This window comes from Aulostomus chinensis, chromosome 18 (assembly GCF_037954235.1).
Source record: "Aulostomus chinensis isolate RoL2024-O1b breed Wild chromosome 18, RoL_Achi_v1.0, whole genome shotgun sequence".
Classification (NCBI taxonomy): Eukaryota; Metazoa; Chordata; class Actinopteri; order Syngnathiformes; family Aulostomidae; genus Aulostomus; species Aulostomus chinensis.
Genome location: NC_141337.1, coordinates 21,664,551 through 21,690,850, shown reverse-complemented (window position 1 = coordinate 21,690,850; position 26,300 = coordinate 21,664,551). Strand labels below are relative to the sequence as shown.

General features: G+C 45.7%; 2 protein-coding genes across 5 annotated transcripts in view; both read right to left on the bottom strand.

Moving 5' to 3' along the window:
* trpm4a (transient receptor potential cation channel, subfamily M, member 4a) overlaps positions 1-12,362 on the bottom strand; it is a 29,505-nt gene extending 17,143 nt beyond the window's left edge. For all 3 annotated transcript variants that reach the window (XM_086184779.1, XM_086184781.1, XM_086184780.1), the window contains exons 1-6: positions 12,217-12,362; positions 4,832-4,893; positions 4,306-4,483; positions 2,709-2,889; positions 1,119-1,288; positions 133-310 (exon numbers count right to left, since the gene is read on the bottom strand). In XM_086184779.1, the coding sequence (XP_086040905.1) occupies positions 133-310; positions 1,119-1,288; positions 2,709-2,889; positions 4,306-4,483; positions 4,832-4,893; positions 12,217-12,285 (838 nt within the window). In that variant the 5' untranslated portion in view covers positions 12,286-12,362. The remainder of the gene's footprint in view (positions 1-132; positions 311-1,118; positions 1,289-2,708; positions 2,890-4,305; positions 4,484-4,831; positions 4,894-12,216) is intronic.
* A 3,139-nt stretch (positions 12,363-15,501) lies between these two features.
* On the bottom strand, positions 15,502-25,140 carry prmt1 (protein arginine methyltransferase 1). Of its 2 annotated transcripts, none has more exons than XM_086185029.1 (10): positions 24,974-25,140; positions 21,343-21,438; positions 21,094-21,249; positions 20,947-21,010; positions 20,718-20,860; positions 19,539-19,626; positions 18,769-18,884; positions 18,518-18,668; positions 17,435-17,556; positions 15,502-16,769 (listed from the first exon to the last, which is right to left on the bottom strand). In XM_086185029.1, exons 1-10 carry the CDS (start codon positions 24,998-25,000, stop codon positions 16,686-16,688), a joined length of 1,047 nt encoding a protein of 348 aa, XP_086041155.1. In that variant the 5' UTR covers positions 25,001-25,140; the 3' UTR covers positions 15,502-16,685. The 2 variants fall into 2 exon arrangements, with proteins under 2 accessions (XP_086041155.1, XP_086041156.1); XM_086185030.1 differs by having other exon boundaries at positions 21,343-21,429; positions 24,974-25,131.
* Positions 25,141-26,300: the final 1,160 nt, after the last annotated feature.

Below are 26,300 nucleotides of genomic sequence, written 5' to 3'. Positions count from 1 at the left end.
TGGTCTTGAGACAACTGCAGCTCCATGTAGAAGACTGAACATGAGGCTCAACCACATTAGCAGCTGGGATTTCCTGGTTTGAGCTTAAAAGGCCACCTTTGTTCACGACAGTGCTGTGTGTTTGTGTCTCACCCCAAATGCCAGTGCGCTGGTGAGAAATGTAATCCTCCAGATTTGCACGAAAGGCCTTTTCCCCTCCCCGGCAGCCAGTGCTCCCATCGTCCACCAGGAGGAAAGCTTGGCAGTTGTTGTCCAGGCAGCAGGAGTCACGGGACGTGTTCTGGACATAGTAGCGGGCTGGGAAGCTCCCCTTTACACACACAACACAGGAGCGACTGTGAGGATTCATTCCTCAGTAGAAATCTCACACATCAGCTGATCAAGTCAGTGGCAACAACAACAACCCGTGGCAGCAATTCCTCACATGAGGAACAGACAGCAACGTCATCTTTAAGACTGAACAAAAGCGAAAAGGGGGTGAGCAGTCCTCTTCCTTCAAGCATCCTCTGTCATACATATGAAGTCTCCTCTCCTCAAACGTGCATTTATTCTTGTTTCATCTCAAATTTCTGAGCTTAAAATAGTCATTTCCATTCATTTTCTGAAAAAGATGAATCGTTTTCTCCTCTCATTCTATCCTGGCAGCAGAGAGAAGACCTCACCCGTGCAGGAAACAGGTGAATCTCTCCCCTGACTAAAGGCTCTTTGTAAAATTCACTCCACCTCGGGTCCAGCTCGCATTGGACTCAGAGGAGGAAGGAAAGAAGCAGCATCCCACGCTCGTGACACGCAGCTTCTACAGCTGACTCAGTCTGAGCAGGTTCTATCTCTGATTTCCAGTTCTTATTCTTTTTCCCTAATTTTGCACAAAAAAAAGAAGCAAAAATAAATCCAATCAGCTCATAATTTGCTAACATGATCAACTATCATGCTATCGAGCAGCTGTCCTGTTAACAAGACTTCTGATGTACAGAACTACGTATTCAAGGTAAAACTAAGTACTGTTGTAACTGTATCTGCAAGTAGTCACAGTGCAGGATGAGGCAGAGCCCTGGGTGCAGTATAGAGGAGTACAAGTGCAGTACGAGCTGATGGTATGTGTACTGCATGATGAGTACCTGTGCATTGACAAGCTGCTGCCTGTTGTGCACCAGCCCCCAGGGTGCCAGGCCCACCGCTATCACTTTCTTCTGGGAGGGAGCTGGAGCCGCGGCCCCATGGTCCCTGACCGCCTCACCCACGCAGCGGGCCACGCCCTCCCTCAGACCCCCTGTCAGGATCCAGGCCCCTGGGCACCAGCAGGGAGACAAGCACTGACTGCAGCTCATGGCTGAGGACTGTGTGTGTGAGCGACCCACCAAAGACTGCAGGAGTCAGTGCAGTAAAAATGCTGGTGACTGTGCGTGTGTTAATGAACCCGCATCAAGCGTGTGCAGCCTGCAGCAAGAGGAAACACTTCCAACACGCACGGAAACCAGACTGATGTGCTTTTCCATGTATGTACTGACGTACGTTCTCAAGCGAAGCTTGGGGGGGTGTTCAGGTTAAGTATATGTACAGAGTAAACTCACAAAAATGCATTTAAGACATTCTTTTGATGAATTATCTTAATATGTGGAAGATTTGGCAGCAGGAAGTGCACCAGTCAGGACAGCAGAATGAGTTCATGTCAGATTCTTTCCTCCTCAGCAGAGCGCTGCATCAAAACGGTTGGTTGTGAGTGTTAGAGGCTGGTCAGCAGTGTCTGGAGCTCGGAGCGCCTCTGTGTGTCTTGTGGGTGTGTTTGTCACATTCTGTGTGATAAAATACAGGTGTGCTCAGGTGTGACAATCGGAAATCTACTGAACCAGTCACACACACACACACACACACACACTGGAGTGTGTTTTGATTGGCTCCTCGTGTGTGCAGACATTAGTACGAGTTGCACATGTAGGTTTAAGTTGCTTTTTCACGGGTAAGTAGTTGTTAGCCATACTCTGTTTCTCTTCACCTTTACCTGTGCAGCTCCTGGTACAGATTTAGTCAATTATTGACATTTACTTGGATACGTTGCTGTGGGTTTGGACTGTATGTTCACTGTGTTCAGCCCATTTATGCTGGGTGCACCAGACGGAACCAGGTTGTGATGCTGGTGTGGCAGAGTCGCATCATTGAAGGAAGGTGTTTGTTTATCCAGCCTCCTCCCCAGAGTCCCAAGACCAGACAGAGAGCAGCTGACTGCGAGTTAGCTTAGCACATGAACGGGTGTCATACCTCAGTCAAAACACATCAGATAGATCTGGACGTTGGGTGTCCAGCCGTCATCCTACTCATCCCCTCTTCCTGGGTCGGACATGATTAGTAGCAGAACTTACAGAGTCGAAGAACTTACAGAGTGAGTCGAAGAACTTACAGAGTCGAAGAACTTAGTTTTTTAATCTGATTTTAAAATATAACTTCTCTTATTTTCTTTATTTCATACATCAATCAGGGAAAAGACTGTTGTTTTTTTTGGTGTTTTGCATTCAATGTGCTAAGCTAATTAGCAGTCAGCTGGTCTCTGAGGGTCTCAGAGGACAGAAACGTGTCCATCTTCTTGTTTGAGAAAAAAATAGCATGTTTCCCAAAAATGTTGGTGTGTTCCTGTGAATATTTCCAGCCCCTGAAGGATACTCAAAGCCAGAGTGGTTTTCTTCATGGCTGTTAGCTCCGTGCTACATTCTTACCTGTGCTCTGAGCAGCGCGAACCAACCCGTTCCTCAGCACGTCTCTCACCCACGTTTTGATCTTCTCGTGACCCTCACCCCCCACCACCGATACCACCAGGTTGGGTGTAGGCAGACCCCAGTGGGTCGTCATCAGGGTGTAGATGATCTGAGGTGAAGTGTCACATGACAGCCGCAGAAACTGAACAGAGCGAAGACAGCGGAGAAGAGAACAGGTTTCTCATTCCACTCTGACAGGTGAAAAAAAATCTACACGTCATCTCTGCTGTTTATTGGAGCCTATTTACTTCAACCATGAGACAAGAGAGAGAAGACCACTGATGAGGACGCATAAGGACACTGAGGCCATAACTCCCATCCATCCCTCCATCCATCCATCCCTCCATGTTCTCCTGTTCAGGGTGGTGGGGGTGGAGCCTATCCCAGCAGCCTTCCCCCTGGACAGGTCACCAGTCCATGGCAGGGCCAACACATAGAGACAGACAACCATTGGCTCTCCCAGCCACACCTACGGTCAATTTAGAGTCTGGATTAACCTGGTCCCTCTTGATGTCTTTGGACTGTGGGAGGAAGCTGGAGTACCAGAGAGAACCCAGCAGGAACAGGGAGAACATGGAGACTCACACAGAAAGACCCCGTGCTCCAGCCGGGGCTCCACCCACAACCTTCTTGATGGGGGGCCACAGTGAGGACCACTGCTCCACCGGGCCACCTGGCCATGACTTCAAACATGAATAATAACAGAGGTAAAGGTCCAGTGTGCCAGTAAAAGCAACGCTCCCACTGAGCTGTCCAGGTCTAGAGGTCCACATCAGGTGAGAGCTGGAACTCAACATTATGTGGCGAGAAAAGCTGCTTTCCATCCATCGTTGTCTTCCGCTTATTCCTTACTAGTAAGGGTCGCGGGGGTGGAGCCTATCCCAGCATCAACGGGCAAGAGGCGGGGTTCACCCTGGACAGGTCGCCAGTCCATCACAGGGCCAACATACAGAGACTAACAACCATTCACACTCACAGTCACACCTACAGTCAATTTAGAGTATCAATCAGCCTCGTCCCCTCTTGATGTCTTTGGACTGTGGAGGAAGCTGGAGTACCAGAGAGAACCCACACAGGAACAGGGAGAACATGGAGACTCACACAGAAAGATCCTGTGCTGCAGCCGGGACTCGAACCCGGAACCTTCTTGCTGTGAGGCCACAGTGCTGACCACTGCACCACCGTGCTGCCTGAAAAGCTGCTTTATTGATTTTAATATTTGACATTTTATTTTCAGTGAGCGGCGAAATTTGATATTAGACACGTAAAATGTGACTGAGTGTTGCTTTTACATCGTATGCAATTGATACAAGGTGGAACCTTCACATTCATTCCCCAGATTTCTGCAGCAGTCACAGAACAACAGACGGTAGGACGCACTTGGACGGAGCAACAACCAATCAGAACCACCCAAAACTCCCAGTTATGGTTGTAGGACTAATAAAGTATTATCTCATCTCATCTCATCTCATCTCATGTTAATGTGTCAAACATGCCCCTCGTGTGTGTGTGTGTGTGTGTGTGTGTGTGTGTGTGTGTGTGTGTGTGTGTTACTCACATAGCTGTGTCTGCGTCCAGCGCCAGCAAACTCCAGCTCTCCGTAGGCGTCGGTGGAACACTCAGACGAGTGCTGCCTGCTGTTCCACTGGGTGACGATGGCTGCACCAAAGTAGTCCCCTGTTGCCAAGGAGTCATGTATTTCCCGCACACCCCCACACTGACACAGTGCTCCATTACTGACAAACACACACAACACAACACAATCTGCTGTCTGTGGTTGGTAATAATGCAGTTTTTAGGAATTAAAGTCTTATATTGGCACATCGTTGACTCTCCCAACCATTTCTAAAGATAATACTATTCATCATTTATTTATTATTTTTTGGTTCCAAGTTTCCATGGCGATGCCAACTTCCTGTTTGGACTTCACAAATACGTCACCCTGGATTATGGGCCGATCCTTCTCAGAAAAAGAAACCTCGCTGCATTATAACCCAACTAAAACTCTGATTCTTAATGTGTCTTCACAATTTCATGAAGCAGATGATTTACATTTTAGACAAGGAAGAGAATAGATGAATTACCTGAAAGTGTCCTCAACGAACGTGGAGCACACTCGCTTCTTGATGATCTTGGGGATCCAGCTCTGGGAGCAGCAAACTGTCTGTTAGCACGATGCCACCGAGAAACATGAACAACCACAGGCCCAAACAAACCAGGAACAAAAATCCACCTACAACCCCCCAGTAATTACGCAGTTGGCTCTGTGGCAGATTTATAACCGCTAACTGACGGATTTACAAGCACGCAAAAGGTCTTCCTCTGTCTTCCAACATGTACAGAAAGAGTGCACAGTACTGCATAACTGATACATGCACTTCTTTGCACTGCATTCAAAATGAATCCAGACTCACAACAGTAAGTCTACACGACACAACACGAGCGCCACAAACCTGCAGTGAAACCTGAAAGCACCTGTGTGTGTTTCCCTCTCTGCCGCTCGCTCTCTGACACCCTGTGCTGAATTCTGTTGGATTACATTGTGATTTTTCTGTGTGAAGAAACATAAAAGAGCAGGTTGACATCTGGACAAGAGAGCAAGGTTCTGGGGGTATCAGGTGACGCGGGAGTTGAAGCTATCCGGTGACATGAGGCGGAACCATAGTTCACACAGGAGGATGGTTCCTGATTCTTGGGCCCAACCACGGCAGCAGAGCAGCTGTTAGATTGTGCACGAATGTCTAGTTTCAGCACGAAAGTAAACGTGCTTGTCTGCTCAACCACCTGGGTGATGGGCGGGAGTTTCAGGTGCTGCCTTCAGTTGCGTGTGATGATAGAGGAAAAGAAGCCTGCCTTTTAGGAGTCTTTGGACAGTAAATCCTTCCTGATTGAAGGTCTTTTTGTCAGATTTGATCATTATTTTTTTTTTGCACTGGTTTATCTCTCAATGACACCGCCATCATTGATCATGCGATGCTGTCAACCAGTTACAGCTGTTACAGGAAGTTGAGGGTGACGGAGTTGGATCCATGGTTTGGTTACTAATTCACATGTTTTCAAATGTTACCACAACATGTATGTATAAATATACATGCAGACACAACATACGTAAATGTGTCCACACACACACAGGGAAAATGAAGCAGCTGACTGCCTGTTTAAGAGGAGACAGGATGCAGTCATAACGTACCAAAACTTCATTCTGATGCTAAATTTGAGTCAACTGTGTTTAGGGGCAGTTTCCTGTTTCTCTTCATCACTTCATAAATCTTAAAATGCTTTCCAAGTTGAACAGCAGTTTTCAGGAGTGACGTGTTCATAAACGCGCCCGTGACCTACACGCGTCACGCTTTCATGGTTACTTTGGTGAAAGAAACACAAAAGTAGAGGAATCAGTGACTTATTGGTCTACACAGACAGTAATATTATTATGTCAATATTGTAAAGTGACTTGTTACTTTAAAACAGAAGTAACTAATGATATCTGTTCTCTTGCCTTCGGTGCTGCCTGCACGGCTGCGTGCTGGGACAAGCCTTCACAGTCCTCCCTCTCAGCTCTGAGTAGAAAACATCGTGATGAAAACTCTTCCACAACAATCATTGCAAAATGTTTCATGGTGTAATAATCCTGCTGAACCGGCTGACAGTAAATACAGAAATTATGGATTTTCAGTTGGGATTGAGCTGGATTCCTCTCTGAAGCCCAGAGGAGGCCGACTGACGCGCTGGGGGGGGGGGGGGGGCGAGACGAGGGGCAGCGATAATTACAGCGTGGGTCTAGACCCTGAGCCGCTGCAGACCAGTCAGACCTGAACGCTAACTTGTGCTGAAACATCTTTTCAAGATTCATGCCAACTATTTTTGTAGGCAAATCATTTGAGCATCTTGTGACAAAGTTAAAGCCTCTTGTGCCGCGATGCTAACTGGCAGGACATGATGCAAGCTTGTTCGCTTCAGGTAACAGAGATGTTCCGTCAAGGATCAAGTTTAACTCTGGGAAAGGCAACGGTCATTTCACGGCCACACGAATATCGACAGGACCAGATGAAGATGATCCAGAATGCACGTTCAGGTTCACAAACCTGCCGGGTTTGACGCCACAGCTGAACTGAGGTCAGGGGGAGTTCTTCTGCTCTAAATCTGTGTCCCTCTGCAAAGGCAAACATGTATTCGCTGACAACCACAAGCTCATGTCACAGCCACACAAAGTCCATTAAATGAGTTGTGTTTTATGTGTTTTTTGGAAAGGTGCCATCCAAATATGTTTGATTGTTATTATTATTAACCCTAGAACACTAACGTTAAAATTAGTAACACCATCACTAAGGCGGTAGTATTTTATTGCTGATAAAATATAGTTTTCATCAAAACATATCAAAGAACAACACTGTGTGCCAAATTGAAGTACTCCTTTTTAATTTCCCAATATGCACTATCACATAGAAAGACAAAGGTACCGTGGGGAGCCTATAAAAAGGCTCCAAAATTATTGAAAAGTCAGGTCATCATTAACGAGAAATTTCCAAGCAAAATAGAAATGGAATAGAATCACGGGACGAGGATCGAGTCGGTGAAAATCACCCGACGTTCGTGTTCTCGGGTTCAGAGACACATTCCTTTTAAAAACAGGAAATTTAAAAACTTGCGCCTCCCATCCTGGGACTAAAGAGCTCATCTGAATCTGGTCCAGTTCGTCTTATCTGAGCCGTCATGCTCCAAAGCACAGAACCAGGAACATGGAGCAGGTCTGATTGCTGCCCGGCCTCAGACTCAGGACTCCATACATACTGGGAGACTCCCCAGCAGCAGGAAGTTGTGACAGAGCTCAGTGCATGGCTGGATGGACTGGAAGTTGCTGAACAGCCCCCAGAGGAAGCCCACAGGTGTGTCTCTTCCCGTGGGATTCCAACCAAACAATTCATGGGCCGCGCAACTTTCTCACCACTGTGGATGATGTCACTGCCGTCAGGCAGGACACACTGGCTGACTCATGGGAGTCCAAGATTTGTTCTAGAGGGTCAGTGAGAAGTTCCGGAGATGGTTCTGTTGCTCCGAGGCCGGGGAATGATATACGGGTGCAGAGCAGGACTACCCACCTCACCTACCCATGAGAGCCGGACACAGGAAGTTTACCCAGCTGTGATGAAGCAGTTTACAGTCTAATCTGTCCTTCATTCCAGCTTTAATTCCACCCGACCTTTGAATAATCTTCCCAGTTCTGTTTGCTGCATCTGTGGTTTGTTGTAAGTTGCTGAAAATGAGTTTTTATAAATGATCTCTGCCTGGAGTCTGACAGACTTTAGTGTCTCCCCAGCAGTTATATGAACATCCACACCTGCTCGGACTGCCTGCTCATGAGGGTGTACGTCTGAGTTTACTTCTGCGTGTGCTTCAAAAAGTTCCATGTGCATAGATCAGCGTGACCCAGGTACAGAACAGCAGAGGTCAGGTGAGCTGAAGTCCTGGGAGCAGCTCTCTCTCCTCCATCTCTTCCAGCACGATGCCAGTATGAAGCAACACAGAGCCGCTACTGCTGGATTTGAACCAGAATAAATCCTTCAGTTTCAAGGCTGATGATTTCATCACTGGAGTCGGCCCAGCGTTTTTGATCTGTCTTGGAATTCCACCTGCAACTGGCGTGAGGAGTTCTGAGCTGACTGCTGGATTCATGTCGAGGCAGGAATGAAAAGCGTGATCACGAGACCAGATCTCAAGGATTAAATCGTTGAGGAAAGGGAAGCGGAGATCAGCTGTTCAGAACAATAGGTCTGAAGTGAAGGAATGTGAGGCAGCAACAAAATGAAAGAAGAGAAGAGAAGAGAAGAGAAGAGAAGAGAAGAGAAGAGAAGAGAAGAGAAGAGAAGAGAAGAGAAATGCCAGGAATGAGAGAGGATGGGTTCAAGTTGAGGCAGGAAAGGGTCCCTGCCTGTCAAACTCTCTGGGACTCTTGGTCTAATCTACATGGAGGCGCCGCTCAGTTTCCCCTCTGGAGGATTAATAAAGTCCTTAATATCATAATTGGCAGATAAACAATGTGTGTGTGTGTGTGTGTGTGTGTGTGTGTGTGTGTGTGTGTGTGTGTGTGTGTGTGTGTAAAACCTGTGTGTATTTTTTTGTCAGACAAGTTCTCTTCTAACTCTTCAGATCTAAAAGCTTTAGTTGATGTAAAGTCAAGCGGATCAAACTGATGAGAGTGGACTGGTTCAACCTGTCTGCTGCAGCGGCTTCTCCTCTGCTACTCGTTCATGTTAGATCACATTTGCTCACGAAACCCAGTTTTGTGAGCTTCATTACTATGTATTATATATTAATATGTACTATGTACTATTGCTATGTACTTTTTATACCGTCGAGTTTAAAATAGAGGATCTGTGCTTTCCACTCCCCAACATCCCTTTAAACTGGAGGACTGCAAATTAGCAGTCACCTCACTTCAGTGGCTCACTGTTCAAAAAAGTGAGTGTAGTTTAACGCTACAGACCAACTAGTAATTTGATCAAACCAGCTGTGAGTACTCTGACCCAACAGTACTCAGTAGTATCAATACTTTATGACATGAGTATTCTGTTTGGCTACACAAAGCTTAGAACTCAGCCTTCATTTTCATCTCACCTGTAAAGTTTACACACACACACACACACACACACACACACACACACACACACGCGCGCGCACACACACACGCACGCACGCACACACACAAACCAGGTAAAAGCCAGCCAAACTCCATAAAACACCAGTGTGTTTTACGATGCCTTCAGACGACTGCAAATGCTGCAGAACCAGGTTCAATGCACAAAGCGAGAACAGATGCATTGTTTTCTCTTCTCTAGGACCCTCAAATACAAACATCATCGACTCCTCTTAACACGAAACACTGCGCATGAGCCGGTGTGACGCTGCTGAGCAGACGCTTCTCAGGTGGCCAGCAGGGATCTAAATGAGAAGCTTCTCATTCCACGCTAGCAAAGCAGCTTTGACACCAGCTATGAATGTCAATGAACAAATTCACAGAGCCAACGAGTGCCAAGCGTCTGCTGTCCTTCAGCACATGAGCTAACAGAAACCTCTCCATCCTCCACGCAATGCCCTGCTCGCCATTAGGCGGTCGGAGGTTCGCGGTCTCGGTTCTCAAGAGGAAGTCACACTGATCTGAACGACAGCTCAGCGACAGCTCAGCCTCCTGTGCTGGAGACGAACTCCTCTGACGTGTGGCTGCTCACGTCAGGTCACCACCCTAAGGAGTTAGTCTGCCCCCCACCAAGGTCCCTCATCCTCCATGTTTCTCTGGGTGACTCCAGCCAGACTGCGGGGTCGTTCTCCTTTCTGCCTGTCTCAGGAGTGTGTGCTGCCCTGCCGTCTCAGGCTTCAGAGACTTCTCCTTACACTCCAAAAATGTTGAATATCTTGGTATGTTTGGCCCTAACGAAGGGGACGCCTCCTCCTCATCCCTACACAGGTGTGACACGTGAACACTTCTGACTTTGAAACATGCTCCCTTAAAGGAACATGGTTGGTCTTCAGAGGCCAGAGATGACCTCTGGATTACAAGAAAGACAACAACATGAACGTGAGCGTGGAGAAGTTATCACACAAAATTCAGACTACAATAACAGCAATGTGTGTGTGTGTGTGTGTGTGTGTGTGTGTGTGTGTGTGTGTGTGTGTGTGTGTGTGTGTGTGTGTGTGTGTGTGTGTGGATACACATCTAATCTTCTCTCACACGGAACTTTTTCTTCAGGCAATTTGAGAACTTGCTTGGAGAGCCGTGCAGCGAGGACGCCCTGCTGCCTTTGTTGAGAGGAAAACAGAGGCGTTTAAAGGAGCAGCCAGTTGGCTTTGAAACCTCCACACACACGAAACACACCTGAAGGAAGCCTGGCGAGTGATTTTGCTATTCAGTATTCACCCGTACAGCAACACGCTGAATAACTGTTCATCAAACTACCAAAACTGCAGTTAAAATAGAATGTGTTCCTCCAGGTGTTTTCAACAGATACAATGTGGTAAAACTTTACAATAAAGGTACACATTAACTCTAACTTAATTGCTGGGAAACAAACAACTTATGGTTCATTTTATTATGTGGTATTTTGCCTTTCAGGGACTAACAAACGGGTGTCTTGAGCTCTCTAACCTCCTGCATCACTTGTTTGTGACTCCAGAGTGCAGAAAGAGCCAGCCACCTGTGCTTAGACTGACGGCTAACAGCTAAACCGCCAAAAGACATCTAGAAACTCTCGTGTCCTCTATAATCTACGACTTGATTATTCAGCCGTATGCTCAGTAATCCACAACCTCTTTGCCATGAGTGTGACAGAAGCTGGACGGAGAGGACGCGAACGATGACGGGACTTTGTGAACCCAGGTCTGGTTGTCGTTAGCCGTCAGTCTACTTTAGCTTCACGCTCTTGTGCGTGGCTGCGCTTTCTGAATTCTGGAGTTACTGAGAAGAAAAGCAGGAGGGGAAAACATATACATACGTACATCAGACTCCTATCAGTGAGTACTTGAAAGTGAGTGAGCTACCACTCTGATTTGTCTAGTGCTCATGTAGTAAGCGTTCGTGTTAACTGTACAGGTTACAGCAAAGATGGGTGGAGGACTGAGGGGTGAAGCGGTGGATGTTCCACCCTTGGCATCAAGGGTCACAGAGGTCGTTAATTAGAGGTTAACTATGCTGAGGTGATGCTTCTTCCACACTCCTCTATGAACAGACTCTGATCCTGCAGCATCGTGTGCTTTGAAGAGCCTGACCGCTCCAACCAAGCGTCTCAGTGCAGGGCGCCTGAGCTGCTCGCCATTCCCTTGAATGGAGCAGGGTGGAATTTGAACAGGCAGTTACAGGGTCCTTGTGCAAATTTTGCGCTGTGGTAAAAACCCTCCTTGTAAATTGTAAAAAGGAATAAGTTATCTATTAATCTCGTTCTTTAGACCTGCCATCCGTTTGACAGAGATAGCGGGTGCTCCTGTTGTGCAGCATGTTTGGAGAATCGCCATCATTTTGGTATATTTTGACAACTGGGTTGGACAGTTTGGTCATCATCATCATCACAAGAATCAAAGAGGGTTGTTGTTGTTGTTTTTTGAATGTTCTGGAAATAAAGAATAAGTTTCTTTCTCTAATGAACAAGCTTTGCAGGTGTTTGTTCGTCTTAAAAAATGGACCATACATTTATTTTTACACTGATAAAATAAATGTAAATATAAATATCAGCTGGTTACATCAGTTTGAAAACCTCTGGCGTCTCAGATATCAGTAAAACACAACAGCCATGATAAATCCTGACTTCATTGGATAAAGGACACAGTGTGAAAGAGACAGACGGACGGACAGACTGAGACATTTCACACTATCGAGTCATAACTGGCGCCACACCACCCGTTTATAACCACGTAAACCTCCCATCGTCATCCAGACACACACGCACGCACACACACTTGCGCTCTCATTTTCCGGCACACGTACCTGATCTTTCTCTTTCTTACTTAGAGCTTTTCCACCTCCTCCGTCCTTCTCTCTCTCCAGCTCCTTCATCCTTCACCGCGGCTCTACTGTTTGTGTGTGTGTGGGTGTGTGTGAGAGAGAGCGAGAGCGAGAGAGAGAGAGAGAGAGTATGTGTGGGACCCGAGGATCAGCTGTGCATCCTGTAGCTCCGCCCACAGCCTCTTCCGCCGTGTCTTAAAAGTTGTAAATTTCCTGCATCATAATACGTGTTGCCGGTGGTACCTCTGTGAGGTGCACTCACTCACACTGTTACAGGATTGAAGTATTGACTTTACACCTTCATACGAGCCTCCAGCGATCCCCGATGCGTCCACACGGGGGCAGCAGAAACAAGTGAGAACCGCACATGCGCTCACAAACCCATTCAGCCTTGAGACAGAAGTACTAATACACAGATAAAGTAGTACTATAGAAAGAGGAAAAGTCTCAAAACTCAACACTCTCTTGATTTAAAAGTAGAGGGGTACTTAATATTGAGTTTACTTTAGTTTTAAAAGTAGAAGTACACAGGGTCAAAAGCACATCATCTTCATCAGCTTTTCTACGCACAATCTTTTGTCTTCAAAGTAACTGATGGAGTAATAAGCACATTTACTTTAAAATATATTGGAGTAAGAGTACAAAGCCCCCAAAATACTCACGTGAAGTACGCATGAACACAAGGAAGCCTTCCCTGTGTATCCCTCAGTTCCCTCCACTGTGACTCACTTCACTTTTGTAACGTGATGCTACATCGGTCCATTTATGTTCCTTATACATTGGTAAAAAAGGGATAGATTTTGATACAGTGATATTGAGTAGATTGTAGGTTAAAAAACAATGTTACTTATCCAATCTAATGAATTTAAACCCAGATGTTGACATCTGGCTGTGGTATTACAACACTGAGCAGCAGGAATTACCTCATCATCACCTCCATGTTCCTCCGTCAGATAAGAGCTTAAAATGTCTAGTTCTCTGCTCAAAGGGAGCTAATCTAGAAGTCCTTTTATAAACTCAAAAAGCGCACTCGCACTCACTCGTATGCCATGAGTGAGGAGTGTATCTATTGTTTACTTGCAAGTATACTTTTAGAAACTAAGAGGCCAAGTTACTATTTAAGTTCACTTGTTGGCTGATTCAGCGGAGAAAACTTAAACTACCCAAGTAAACTCCTAGAAAGCGAAGAGTTATTCTGGTACACGTGTTTACTCTTCCAACCCTGAGACGTTTAAGTGCATACAGGTTCTCTCTGCTTCTCTTGATATGGAACATTAACACATAGCTGAGAGGAACGACTCAGGCAAGTTTAGTACACTTGTCTATACAGGAAGTAACACTGGACGATGATGTTTACAGTTTTAATCTCTCAATCTCATCTGTGTGTGTGTGTGTGTGCGTGTGTGTGTGTGTCACACAGGCACATCAAGGAGACAGCACAGGAAGCAGGAGCTGGATAACTCAGGAAACATATTTCCTGTCATTTCTGCCTCCAGTAACCACGAGGGCAGTGGCTGGTCATGTGACTCTGCTGCCTGGAGATGGTGGCAGCTCTGTGCTGCATGGCGGCATTCCAAAAATCAACAGTCAGGTTTCAGTCCTGTACTGTAATTCTCATCGTCCATCTAAATATGCCTCAGATAGTTTCAGAAACAAGAAACTGATGATTTGATTCTGAGGTTTCCTCACAAAACAAACACAGGATTGTGCAAGAATCACCTGATCATCATCATTAGTATTATTATAATCATCTTTTAGAAATACTACACTGACATTCAGGGAGAAACACCCTTTGATTATTTGTACCGTTCACAGAGTTTCCAGGCAGGAGTCCTGATGGTGGTGTAACAACAGCCTGCTGCAGTTTAGAATCACTTCATTAATCGGTGCTAAAACGTTGAGGCTGACAACAAAATGTAGCCTCATGTGAGCAGGAACGTTCACCTGCTTTAGCTGGCAGCAGGTTTACGGCTCCAGCACTGGTTTTTCTCAAAAACTGTAAAAGCCGCGAAAAATCTGTCCTCGTGAACACGAGAACCACAATACCTCAGAATTCTCCCAGCTCAACGACGCACATTTGCTCACATGGAGTTCCTCCCTCACGTCACTCCTTCCTTCTCAGGGTGCCTGGACTTCTAGAGCAGTGGTTCCCAAACATTTTGGCCACGCATCCTCTTCCACACCCCTGCCAGGGTTGATGCTCCCTCGATTCCCCACACCAAAAAAACGCAACAATGCCACATCCACTGCGTAGAAGATAACTTCTAGATGATGGTCCATTCTGAGTAGCCTGCACTTATTGTTAGCTTTGATTTTAACTTTTACAAAGGACAGGTTTATTCACACATCTTTCTGAGGGAACATCCCACTTCAAACACTCCAACCCGCCATCACGTTTATCTCACACAACCCCAGCACCACTTTGGGAATCCCTGATCCCGAGGATTACTCTTCAGTTATTAGCTGAGCTGACGTGCGTTGCTTTTTTGTATAAATCCCGTTGTCTTCATGTCACGAGTCTTCAAGGTTCAGCTATCATTCGGATCTGCTCAGTTCCACTGATGATCCCCTTTTGTTTTTGTGTTCCTCCTCCATGCACCTGATCCCACGCATCCACACACCTGACCTGGACTCACCCCTGGACCGCAGCGTCATCATGTCTGCCCTCATCCTCCCTCCTTTAATCGTCCAACTGGTCGAGGTAGATGGCCGCCCAACCAGAGTTATGACAGATTTCTTCCCTCTCTTCAGGTGCTTTGTTCTTCGAAGTTCCGGGTCTTCAAACAGCATTACAAGTACATCGGATACAGGGCAGCCGAGGCGTATACTACAGATGAGTACCTCCTTCTGCTCAGACACGTTGGCTGATGTCACTGGTCAGGCTAAAGGCTGGAACTGGTGCTGATGAACTAAACTGGGTTTAACTGGGGGGTGGCTCCTTTTTCATACAAACTAGGGTGGCAAAATATTCCAAACAGGTCCCAGGGTCCTGGTCCCAGTTTGAGCCGGGAAGGAGGGGAGGGGAAATGTTTATCAGCAGGAAGCAACAGAAACTCAGAACAGTTTTTGGTGGAAAGTTGGCTTTAAATGAACCTGAAATGAACAGCTGGAGCTTGTGGGACACTGACTGGTCGGTCTAGTCTGTTTATATCAGTGGTAAATCCTGATTCCAGCTAGTTTCAGTGCCATTTTTATGGGTCGGGGACGATACCAGTCTCACATGTTCCAGTTACTGCTGCAACAACAGAATACCACACAGCTCAAAACTGACTGATGCAAAAGAAGTTTAATTTACAGTTTACTAGTTTCACTATTTTAAAAAAAAGTAGCAGACAAAAACAAAATACAAAAAAAAATCAAAATGGTGGCGAGTCTTGGTTGCATTGGCGTCAACATGGTTACTTCTGTTTGGACTCCCTCGAGCAGCCACGGGCTCCAGTGGAACGAGCTGAAACCAGGCTTCAGATTCTGGTCCCAGGAGGCAATCTTTTTCTCTTCAGGCCCGGCAGGAATTTATATTTACACTATGAAAAGATTCAACTTGGGATGCACAAGTCTGATTTTCTCAAAGTGGTGAACCGATAAAAACAAAAATACGGGCGGCCAGCCGAACGCTGCAGGTCTGGCGAGGAAACACGTTGGAGGTCTGATAAGGATCTACCTCAGAGTCTGCATGCAAGCGCGTAGCATCTCATGTTCTCCTGCAGCTGAATTCTATTTAGTGACATTTGAATTGATATTGAACAAGTTTAATCTTACAATACACATTTGAAGCCATTTAGTCAGCTACTCTTAAACTTAAGCATGAGTTTACTTTACAAAGCTTAAACACATTCCAGGTGGAACACCTTACGGAGTGTGTGTTATTTCTAAGCAGGACCTGCCTTGGAATCATCCTGAACTCTTTTTTTCAAAACTATGCATCCAGAACACACTTCTTGTAGAACTACATTATGAATACATTGCAGTTTTTAGTCTGAATGTTGGGGGGGGGGGGGGGGGGGGCGCTAAAGTGGGTTTAGGGCCGTTTGTACACAGAAAACCAAAAACCCACATACCTGCAGCTTCAACAGAACCACAAAGAAAAGGATAGAGACCAGCGGCTGATCCCGACCAGACCGGCGGCCTCCGTGACCGAGGAGTTCTACAGAGCAGACGTGAGTGGGGGTGTAAAGTAAAATCCAAACAGACACTGGACAATTACACAACTGGTAGAGTGACGACTGCACAATGAAATTCACCATGCCAATTCACTTTGACCCCAAGAATGTATAAACCTTTTAAATACTGTTAACATTTCAACAAGAACATGACCAAAAAATAAACCAAAAACAAAACAAAGACAGTCTTTAAAATGTTGCTGCAGGGGAGCATTAAATTGTTGAACGTATTTCGTGTCAAACCGTACGACCAGTCATCTACAAACTAAACACCGGGAGGAAGAGGAGCCTCTAGCGCATCCTGTATTCTGACGTCTTCGACATCTCACACAGCTGACCCTTGAAGTCGATGTCTATGGTGAAGTCCAGGTCTCTCTGCAAACACAACGACGACACCATTCAAACAGGAAAACCGGCAACACACACACACCCTTTGTTAGCTAGACGTGGTCGCTAGCACCCAACCGACAAGTATCAAACAATGAAATACCACGGAACACAAAATACAATCAAGGCATGCAATGGACTGAAGACTGTGTGGGGGAATAGAAAGACAGGCAACGATCCAATATGGCTGCCCCAGCAAGTTAGCAAAGGCCTCCAAAAAGGATTCAGGCTTCAAGAGTTTTGAAAGCGGTGAAACAGTGGAATTATGGGTCTGATATGAACATGGCGGCTACAAGGTCAAACACACTGCATGCCTCAGACAATCAAGAGTTGGAGGAAAATTTCAACAAGTTCCTTCAAAGTTCAAGTCTGAGTCCTACAGGAGTCGCCAGGAAAACATGACACATTATTCCATTTCATTGAAAATTCCTCAAAATATCTGTTGTGTGATGCGTAGCATACAAAGGTTTGCGTCTAAAACTGAATTTCCAAAAAGGTAAATGGCAGCTGGCCTTTAACATCACAGCTTCCTGTGATTTGAAAACTAGGACAGGTCAAACCGTGCCTTATTTCAATGAATTACGAGGCTCTTCGCCAAACAAGGCGAGAGCTCCAGAAACTGCTCTTAGGGGGCGGAGCTCCACTGTGCTTACGTTGTTCTTGACGTTTGGCTTCATGCTGATGGTGCCGAAGATCTCCTCGCCAGTCTTAACGGTCAGGTAGTCATCCAGGTAGAAGACCGTCTGCTTCCAGTGGGTGTAGGGAGACTCTGGGCCTGAGCAGGGACGAAGACACTTGATTCATCATAAAAATCATGATTGCCGTTCTTCGTGTGGTCGTTGCGACTACTAAGGTGCGACGCTAGTCTCCATGGAGACCGAATGACACATCGTCACACTTCAAAGTTGATCAATCAGATGTAAAAGACGCACAGGGAAGTGAAATCTGGGACTGGGCAGCAAGGCCTCACAGCAGTAATATTACTAGTACTTGTGTTACTCTCCCTCAAAGTAACCAATTACAATCCTTTGTTGTGAGATCAGGACACCCGATCACGTCACTCAGGAGAGCTTTTCTTTTAATACAAGTTGAAGTTTGGATGAGTTGAGAAACACACGTCTCGAAGTCATCGCCGACTCACGTGCGTGTTTCTTCATAACCAAGCACCACTTCTTCATGATGTCAGTAATCACAGGATGGCCTTTTCACCGAATGCTGCGGCTCCAGATTAGATAGAACTGCTACTTATTTGGTCAGCAGGAAATGCGACAAGCTAATTCTTGTAAATTGAGTGTGAAGACAGAAGTCCTGACACTCTCAGACCTCCACAAGGACGGCAACACAACAACGTAACCTTCAACAACATAATCTTCTCTGACTCGACTGGTTGATGACCGGCTACTGAAAGTGAACAATGCTGCTAGCTGATTAGCGTGCTGTAATGGGCCCAATGTTAGTTTTTGTTCAGCCTTGTCAAGTATGATCCCGGATCAGTTACCAAAAGTTCTGGTGATGTTGGCTTCAAAATGAAGGTGATGCTTATTTCAGAGCTGGCTTTGGGAGCCTTATTTTGAAAAATTCAGTCCAGAGGACATGCATTTCCGTTGCTAGCTTATTAGTAGCTAAGCTAACATCCCGCCATCTCTACTTTGTGCTGTCTTTACTGATGTTCCATCCGACCTATTCACCCCATCACTCCTGACAGCGGAGGACAGCAAGACGAGAGCTGCACTGACTTGTGGAGAAGCCTGTCCTCTTGTGGCAGCGGGTGAACTCGATGTTGAAGTAGGTAACAAGAGCGTGGATGTAGTCGTTCCTCTTCACTTGCAGGCAAAACGGTGAGGTGAAGGTCAGATCCTCTGCCTTCACTGTGTAGATGTCTACCTCCTGCACAAATCAAAGACATTCCAGTTTAGACTGATACAAAAACCTGGAACATGTGAGAACATGTCAGGGTTTTCAACTTGATATAAAAGCATTGATCCACCTTGATGAGGCAGGCGCTGCTGACCAGCTGCTTGGGGTCCACCACATCAACCAGGGGCTCCTTAATGGCCACCTCCTTGATGCAGGACATATCAAAGCCGTACACGTTCTCCCACCCTGGCAAAGGCACACACAGTCAACAGGTGAATAAACACCACATCTGGAGTCAGATGGAGAAAACCTTGCATTTTTCCAGATGAATCGCTTTTACTGTTCATTCTTGACACATGAAAATGACAAAGACAGATGGAAAGCAAGCTTAACGAGCCAGAAATCAAAATGATGGTTGGAAAACTTGAGAAATTAAGTGTTTTTACTTTCAGGTGAGAGACTGTTGGAGAGTGTGTGTGTGTGTGTGCCTGCCAAGTCTGGCCAGTCCAGTGAGGAAAGTAGAAACAGGGCACTTCAAGCTTGAACGCATGTGCAGCTGGTCACGCTGAATCCGAGGAGCTCCATTTATTTTTAGCTCAAATCAAAGTGTAATACATGACGTTGTGCTTTGCTCTTGTTGGTGGTTGTTCTCTATTAGCTTCAAGCTAAAAATGCCACTCAGCTGTGCAGTGGACCAGGAGGGTTACTGGATTGTCATGGCTGCAGCTGTTGAGGATCGTTTGAACGAACACGTGTGAAGCCTGACAGCTTGTGGTGAACATCGGGGTACAAGTTTGGTATCTGGTTCCATGTCAGACTGGTTCGAGATGTTTACAGCAGCCAAAGCTTTCAAAACTTCAGCTTCTCCCCAGACCTCAGTGCGGGCGACGTGCTACTCACAGTGGATTTTGTAGTCCTTGTACTGCCGGTCTTCGATGGCCGTCACATAAAGGGTCGCCCTGTCTGGGAAGATCAGTCCATCTGGCTTCTGTTAAAGCATGAGGGGGAAAATGAACACGAGTTTTACAGGTATTTCCGGGAAGCTGTGCAGCAGCACAACATTCAGGACCAAGAACTCAACAGCTTTTCCTTTTTAAACATTCAAGACTGAAGTGTGAACTACAAAAAAAAAACAAACTCCTTAAATTTAGTAATTAAGTCTATTACTGTTGAAACCTACAATGATGTTACAAGGCTCAGGTATGCCAAGAGACCAAGAGCCGCACACCAGGAAGCTGCTCCCTCCATACCTGTGCATCTTCTTGTGTGCCCCAATTTATCAACCGACTGGATGACTGGAATCAGTCCAGACGTACGATAAGAGCGGAGTCCTCGGATGGACAGGAAACTAACGCTTGAATCATCAGCACATCAGACCAACTCCCACTTCATCTGGCCCTCTCATCGAGGAAGACGTCTACTCAGATAAAACTGCAGTCGCCTCAACGCCATCCTTCCTTTCAGAAAGCCGTAACAGAGATTGAAGTTCTTTACGCCATGAAAATCTTAACTCGTGTGGTTCCCTGACAGAAAATAATAGGAGAACAAACCCCTCAATGGCAGCTCCCTGGCCTGGGGATCTTTACTTCTCACCTGATGGAAACGGTCAGATTCTCCAAGTCTGAGTACAGTTGTGATATCGACGGCGTTTAAATCAGGTTTTATTGGTGCTCAGCTGTTCAGACGAAGCTGAAGGCACTGAAGGGTCGGCGGCGGTGCTCAGACGTGACGTTCTTCTGTGTTTACCGTGTTTTTATTTGGTAACTTTGTATTACGGAGTTGTGCAGATCAAGTTGCCATGTCTCCTACTGCTTTATCCTCTACCTCCACATTCAGAAAAGGTTTGAAGTTTTGTTCTTTTAAGTAATGTTCAAATGTCATTTTTTGAAAGTTTGACAGTCCCAGCGTTGAGGTCCTGACCAACAAGTGTAGCGTGACCACTCTGATTCGACCATTCTCCACATTAACTGGCACGGAGGCTCATGGATGCCGTAGTTTCAGAAATAGTCCACCACAACAAACCGTCCTTTCAGTTTAGATGACACAATCCCATCTGTCAGTCCTGAGCCAAACACGTACCAGCCATTTGTCCCTGGCGTAGATGACTGTGTTGAGCATGGACTCGTAGAAGAGGCAGTAGCCCATCCACTCTGATATGATGATGTCGACCCCCTCCACAGGAAGCTCCACCTCCTCCACCTTCCCCTTGATGATGGTCACAACTGTCCACCAGAAGAGAAGAGCAGGTCCCTCACAGCTTTGCATTTTTCAACCTCCCCCCAAAATGTGATTTTCCCAAGTCACTCACCATCATCCAGCTTGTTCGCCTTAAGAATTTTCACAGCGTAGTCGGAGATGCTGCTGCACTCGATCTGTCAAGCCAAAGCGAGAATGTTGAGAGCTGCGCTGCTGTCGTCCTGACGACTGGCCAGCGTCTACCGCTACGGGAACTCACCCCTATAACTTTCTTGGCTCCGGCTTTGGCGGCAAACATGCAGAGGATTCCCGTCCCACTGCCCACGTCCAGCACCACCTTGTCCTTGAACAGGTGCTTGTTGTGGAACATGGAGTTGCGGTAGGTCAGTGTGCGAACCTCATCTTTCAGCATCTCCTACAGGGGGCGTGAAATTTCAGACAAAGGTTAAAATCCAAAGACAAAAAAGGAATTAAATACAATTGTGGAGTTGAAAAGAAAAGAAATTACCTCATGGATGCCAAAGTGAGCGTAGGAGTCGAAATAGTAGTCCTTCGACGTCATATCCTCTGCTGCAGGCTTGGCTGAGCTCTCCCCCTGAGAAACCTCAACGAAGAGACACACAATTACAACATAGACAGAGCACGTGGTCATCGTGGCTGCGGCGATGAGACACGGCTGCCCAGAACTAACATGCTGCCACGTTTGGAGTTGAAGCTGCGGTTGAGGTGGGCTGCACAACAGGTGAGGCGACAAGTGCATTCCCATCAACCTGCTGACATTTGCATATTGCAGTTCCATTTCAACTGCTTTTATAACCATGACATCGCCTGACAGAACTCCCCACACCAAATTTACCGACTGCATTTACATTTAAGACAGAGAGAAAGTTGGACACAGATCTAATAAAGCACCATAAATACAAGAATAAATTGGCACAGTCGGCATCTGCAGTTCTTTGATACATCTGTATGTAAGCAGTTTCTCCTTCGCTCGTCATTTGAAGTTTGAGAAAATAATGAGGTAAATACATGAACTATGGCCATTACGAACTTGTGTTGATGCAAATAATGCAACTTTTCCACATTTACAATTAAAATGTGTTGCGGTTTATACAGAATGTTCACGTCACCTTAACTTGTTGTTGTACATAATTTTTCAAGTTATATATTATAATTATACATCATTTGTAAAAATCAAATCAAGAACTCCAGCGTTTTGGATCCCTTAAGAAGATCCCACCATTGGAGGAGCGCTTGTACGGATCCCTGCTGGTGATCTGCTGCATTTACAGAGTATCGGATCGTTCTGCAGCATGAGGCGAGCCATCGGAGCTGGGAAATACGCCGATACGACACCCAGTACAATCAGACACCGCAATCTAGCAAGTGTGGTCTTGCTAGTTTTAAAGGTGAATCGATGATCTGAACGTAACAGACTGTTGCATCTATTCTAAAATTGGTCTTTATCCTTGTTACTGATGATAGTTTATCCCATTAAACAACAACTGTAATGTTTTGAGGCACCAGCAGTCACCTTAGCACCACTATGGATGAGGTATTTGGTCAGAAATGCTGTGATACTGATTTGGTCAGCATCACCCAGCTTTCCGTGACATGAGAACACAACAGCATCTGTGTCTAGAGCAGCTCAACCAATCGGCTGGTTCCAATGACACTGTCCTGGGTGACGCTCAACCCTGATGGGACCTTTAGCAGGACACGCCATTTTAAAAAAAACAACTCATGATATTCAAGTTTTTGCTCACTGTCAAACAAATATTGTGAATATGAAAAAAAGTTAAATTCCAAAATGTTTGGAAAAGCCAATAAATCCTAGATTTACAGCGTTGCGGCCTGAATCGATGATGAACGCAAGAGATTTGAGTGAGACTACGTGGGTCATTGGACCCACACTGACAGTCTGAATAAAGCCAGTATTGATGAGGAGCTGATGCCATCACGCATCCCCAGAATGAACCTTGGAGCACTGGTCCAGTGTTGGATGACCATCAGACTGGCAGGAGCTCTGCTGGGGCTACGCAGCACGACAAGGGTGGAGCCCTGCAAATTCCCACACGCTCTTTCAAATCCGGCCTGTCAATATTTGCAATTTTTGTTAATCCTTTAAGCCTTTAAGTAATTAAAAGCAGAAAGTCACATTTGCTGGTTACGGACTCTTAATAAGGATTTACTGTTGCTGTCTTTTCTTTTCATTTCTACACAGGAAACTGAGAGTCTGGGTTCTGCGCTGTTTGATGGACGCCTCACTTTGGCCTCTGGGGAATCCTGATGGGCATTTATTAGATTTAATAGATTATGTCATTCATCAACTATGGAGACATGTGGAAAGTATCATGTGATTAAGTAAACAATTTAACAGAACAATGAATCTAAGATACACAACTGAGGTCTCTGAGTGTGAGGCTGGTGTGCAGACAGCTGGGGGGGGGGGGATTAAAGGACTTCATGTGGACCAGAATAAATGTGATTTAGTGAAAGATGTGGCTCAGTACAACAGTAGTTTGGGGGAAATTTGACCATTTCTCCTTCTTAACATGACTCAAACTAAATTCATGGAGTTGGTGGCTATGAGTGTGTTAAACACAGCGATATGAGGTGAGCTGGGCCAGGCCGTGGACTGTGGGAGATCAAATACCACATCACACACCCAAAATTGTATGGGAATTTCTTTCGGGATCCATAAAATGTCTATGAATTAAAAGTAGGATGGGGGTAAGAGGCCATCTAACTAACTGGGTCTAAGGGGAGCCCCCACTGACTATTACACAATAAGAAAATATATATATATATATATATATATATATATATATATATATATATATATATATATATATATAAAAAATACTTTAGCCCTCATCAGTGCTAAAAAAACCTAGCAGACACATCAAGCAGTTTCTACACGTCTTCATTACAACTTTGATACCCAACGAGTCAGAATTTCAGAAAGATCTCAGTCAGACCTCCGCTACTGATCGTGGTAACAGTATTTTCCGGGTTAAAGTTCTGCGATGCAAGAAGAGAATTGAATCAAAGTATTTTCTTAATTTTGTGAGGAATGAGGAAACAGTAATAAAATATAGAAGATTACAAACACCAAAGAAGGCAGAAATGGATTTCTACCCTTCAAGATCATTTTCAATCTCCTGCCCATTCAAGCACCAGAGACTCTACATACAGAACTTCCTGAGGCGTTACATGAATATTAACCAAATACAAATTTTCATTTACACTGGGCTCAAGTGACTCTTTTATAAACCCTTTGGAACTGTGATTCAAATGACGATATTAACCACATACTTTAAGTCTAAGGGAAAAGGAAAGGGGAGGTGCAGCCTTTTTGGTAGCACAAAAGACGGGAGCACATGGTAACTGCTATACGGCGAGATTCTGGCCTTCTTCCTGCTTGAGCACTGGCCTTTTCTAAACACCTCGCTGTTAAAACCCGCCAGTCTCTCGGTTTAAATTCCCCAGCCGTCGCTGCTGTGCCTTCGAATTAGGAAGAGCAAACTAACAGCCAGCGTCAACCATACGCCGGATGGCTTTAGCCCAAGATGCTAAGCTACCAATTATCCTGCTATCAAGACACATCAACTTCCCCGACGTACTCATACATGAAGTTAACGTTGTTAAAACGAATGAAGTGGTGCTGCCCAAAACGTGACACCTGCCCGGTGACTTTATTAAGAACCAGCAACCACTGTATTTGAATGGGAGCAGCGGGGGGATGAGGCAGCATCCATGCCTGAAGCAGCTAACTAGCTAGGTGGCTAACATGTTGCTGCCCATGCGGTCTGGAGGGCGGCTGTCGCACCAACTCAGACCGGGTCCGTCCCGACAACACCACGGCTCCTAGCGCCGGGACACACGAGCTGTTCAGGGCTTTCATGGAGTTTTACTTCTGTACGATGCATGACGTTAACAGCAATGGCAGATACCCAAGTGAGGTAAGTAGCTAAGTTAAAATGGATGCATCACTACCTGATGCTTATGTAATGACGAACATCCAAATAAAAAGGAAGTGACATTTAGTAGGCTTCCTGGAACGGTGGAAATTAGCAGTTCACTAAAGTATACAGATTAGCGAGGTGAGCCGTATTTTCCTACAGTAAAACCCGTACCTCCATCCTCTCTGCTGGCACCGCCATTTCGATCTTCTCCCTGGCTGGTTCCGCGTGTGTATGCGTGCGTGTGTGAGCTTCTTTAACAGGAGGGAGAAGAGTTTGGTCACAGAAACGTCATCTTCAAATCTTCTTCCCCTCCTTTACGTGATTCACTGCGGTTGGCGTTCGGTGATGAAGGCGCACTACCGCCACCGTGTGTTGGGGCCCTCGCATTGTCTGGTCCAGAGATTGCCTGCACAGAAATGAAGGTCTTTTCACAGTATTTACATTTTTAAACTAGAATTTTTATTGAAACTAAAACTGGTGAGGGGTGATAACTGCAAAGATACCCATATTACCTACTGTATGTATATCCTGTACAGTCCATCCATCGTCGTCTTCCGCTTAAGGGTCGCGGGGGGGCTGGAGCCTATCCCAGCATCTATGGCGAGAGACGGGGTTCACCCTGGACAGGTCACCAGTCCATCGCAGGGCCAACATAGAGACAAACAACCATTCACACTCACATTCATACCTATGGTCAATTCAGAGTATCAATCAGCCTCGTCCCCAAATTGGGAGAACATGGAGGCTCACACAGAAAGATCCCGAGCCGGGACTCGAACCCAGAACCTTCTTGCTGTGAGGCCACAGTGCTGACCACTGCACCACCGCTTAGTTTTGAATTTATTGTTATTTATTGTCAATTTTCACTTGTTGAATTTCATTCATAGCTATAAATCATCCATTTTGAAATTCTGCATTTAACTTCAGTAATGAGACTCCGCAGTTTGACATCTTAGGCTTTTAGAGAAATGTGTCAGTGACCATTGCATTGATGAGCATGAAGTTTGGTACTCAGTGTATATGCTAGTGTACTCTAAAGGATGAACTATACTCATGATGGTTACTCTGATGGTGAATTTCCATCCCATGGCATCAGATGAACATTTTATTGCATAATACTCGAGGATCAAATGGCTGCTGTCTCGGACGTACCGGGCCAACGCTGGTATGCAATGATCCTGCAAAATTACGATGGACATTTGATACTTTTTCATTCTTGTTCACAGAATAGAATCATATATATTATCCTCTAAAGTGGAGATAAAAAATTCACGTCAGAAGTCAAAGTTTGTATTAGTCAAGGAACAAGCAGTAAATGGTGTGGATTCCCTCGTGTAGACAAATACAACTGATGCCAGATTTGCAGTGCAAACATTTGCAACACATCAAAGGCCGAAGAGCCTCTCACTGTCATGCAGCCATTAATAAAACACTGCCTGGCAGTCGGACATGGGGACGCGTCCGTCCTCCCCCCAATCATCACGCGTGAAGTCAGACA

Excerpts from the sequence above, each read along its gene's own strand:
- prmt1 (XM_086185029.1), bottom strand. The coding sequence starts at position 25,000 with ATGGCGGTGCCAGCAGAGAGGATGGAG. Across the intron at positions 21,439-24,973 it reads TGCCAGCAGAGAGGATGGAG|GTTTCTCAGGGGGAGAGCTC; the intron begins GTACGGGTTTTA and ends CTCTTCGTTGAG. Across the intron at positions 16,770-17,434 it reads AGCCAAACGTCAAGAACAAC|AGAGACCTGGACTTCACCAT; the intron begins GTAAGCACAGTG and ends TTGTGTTTGCAG.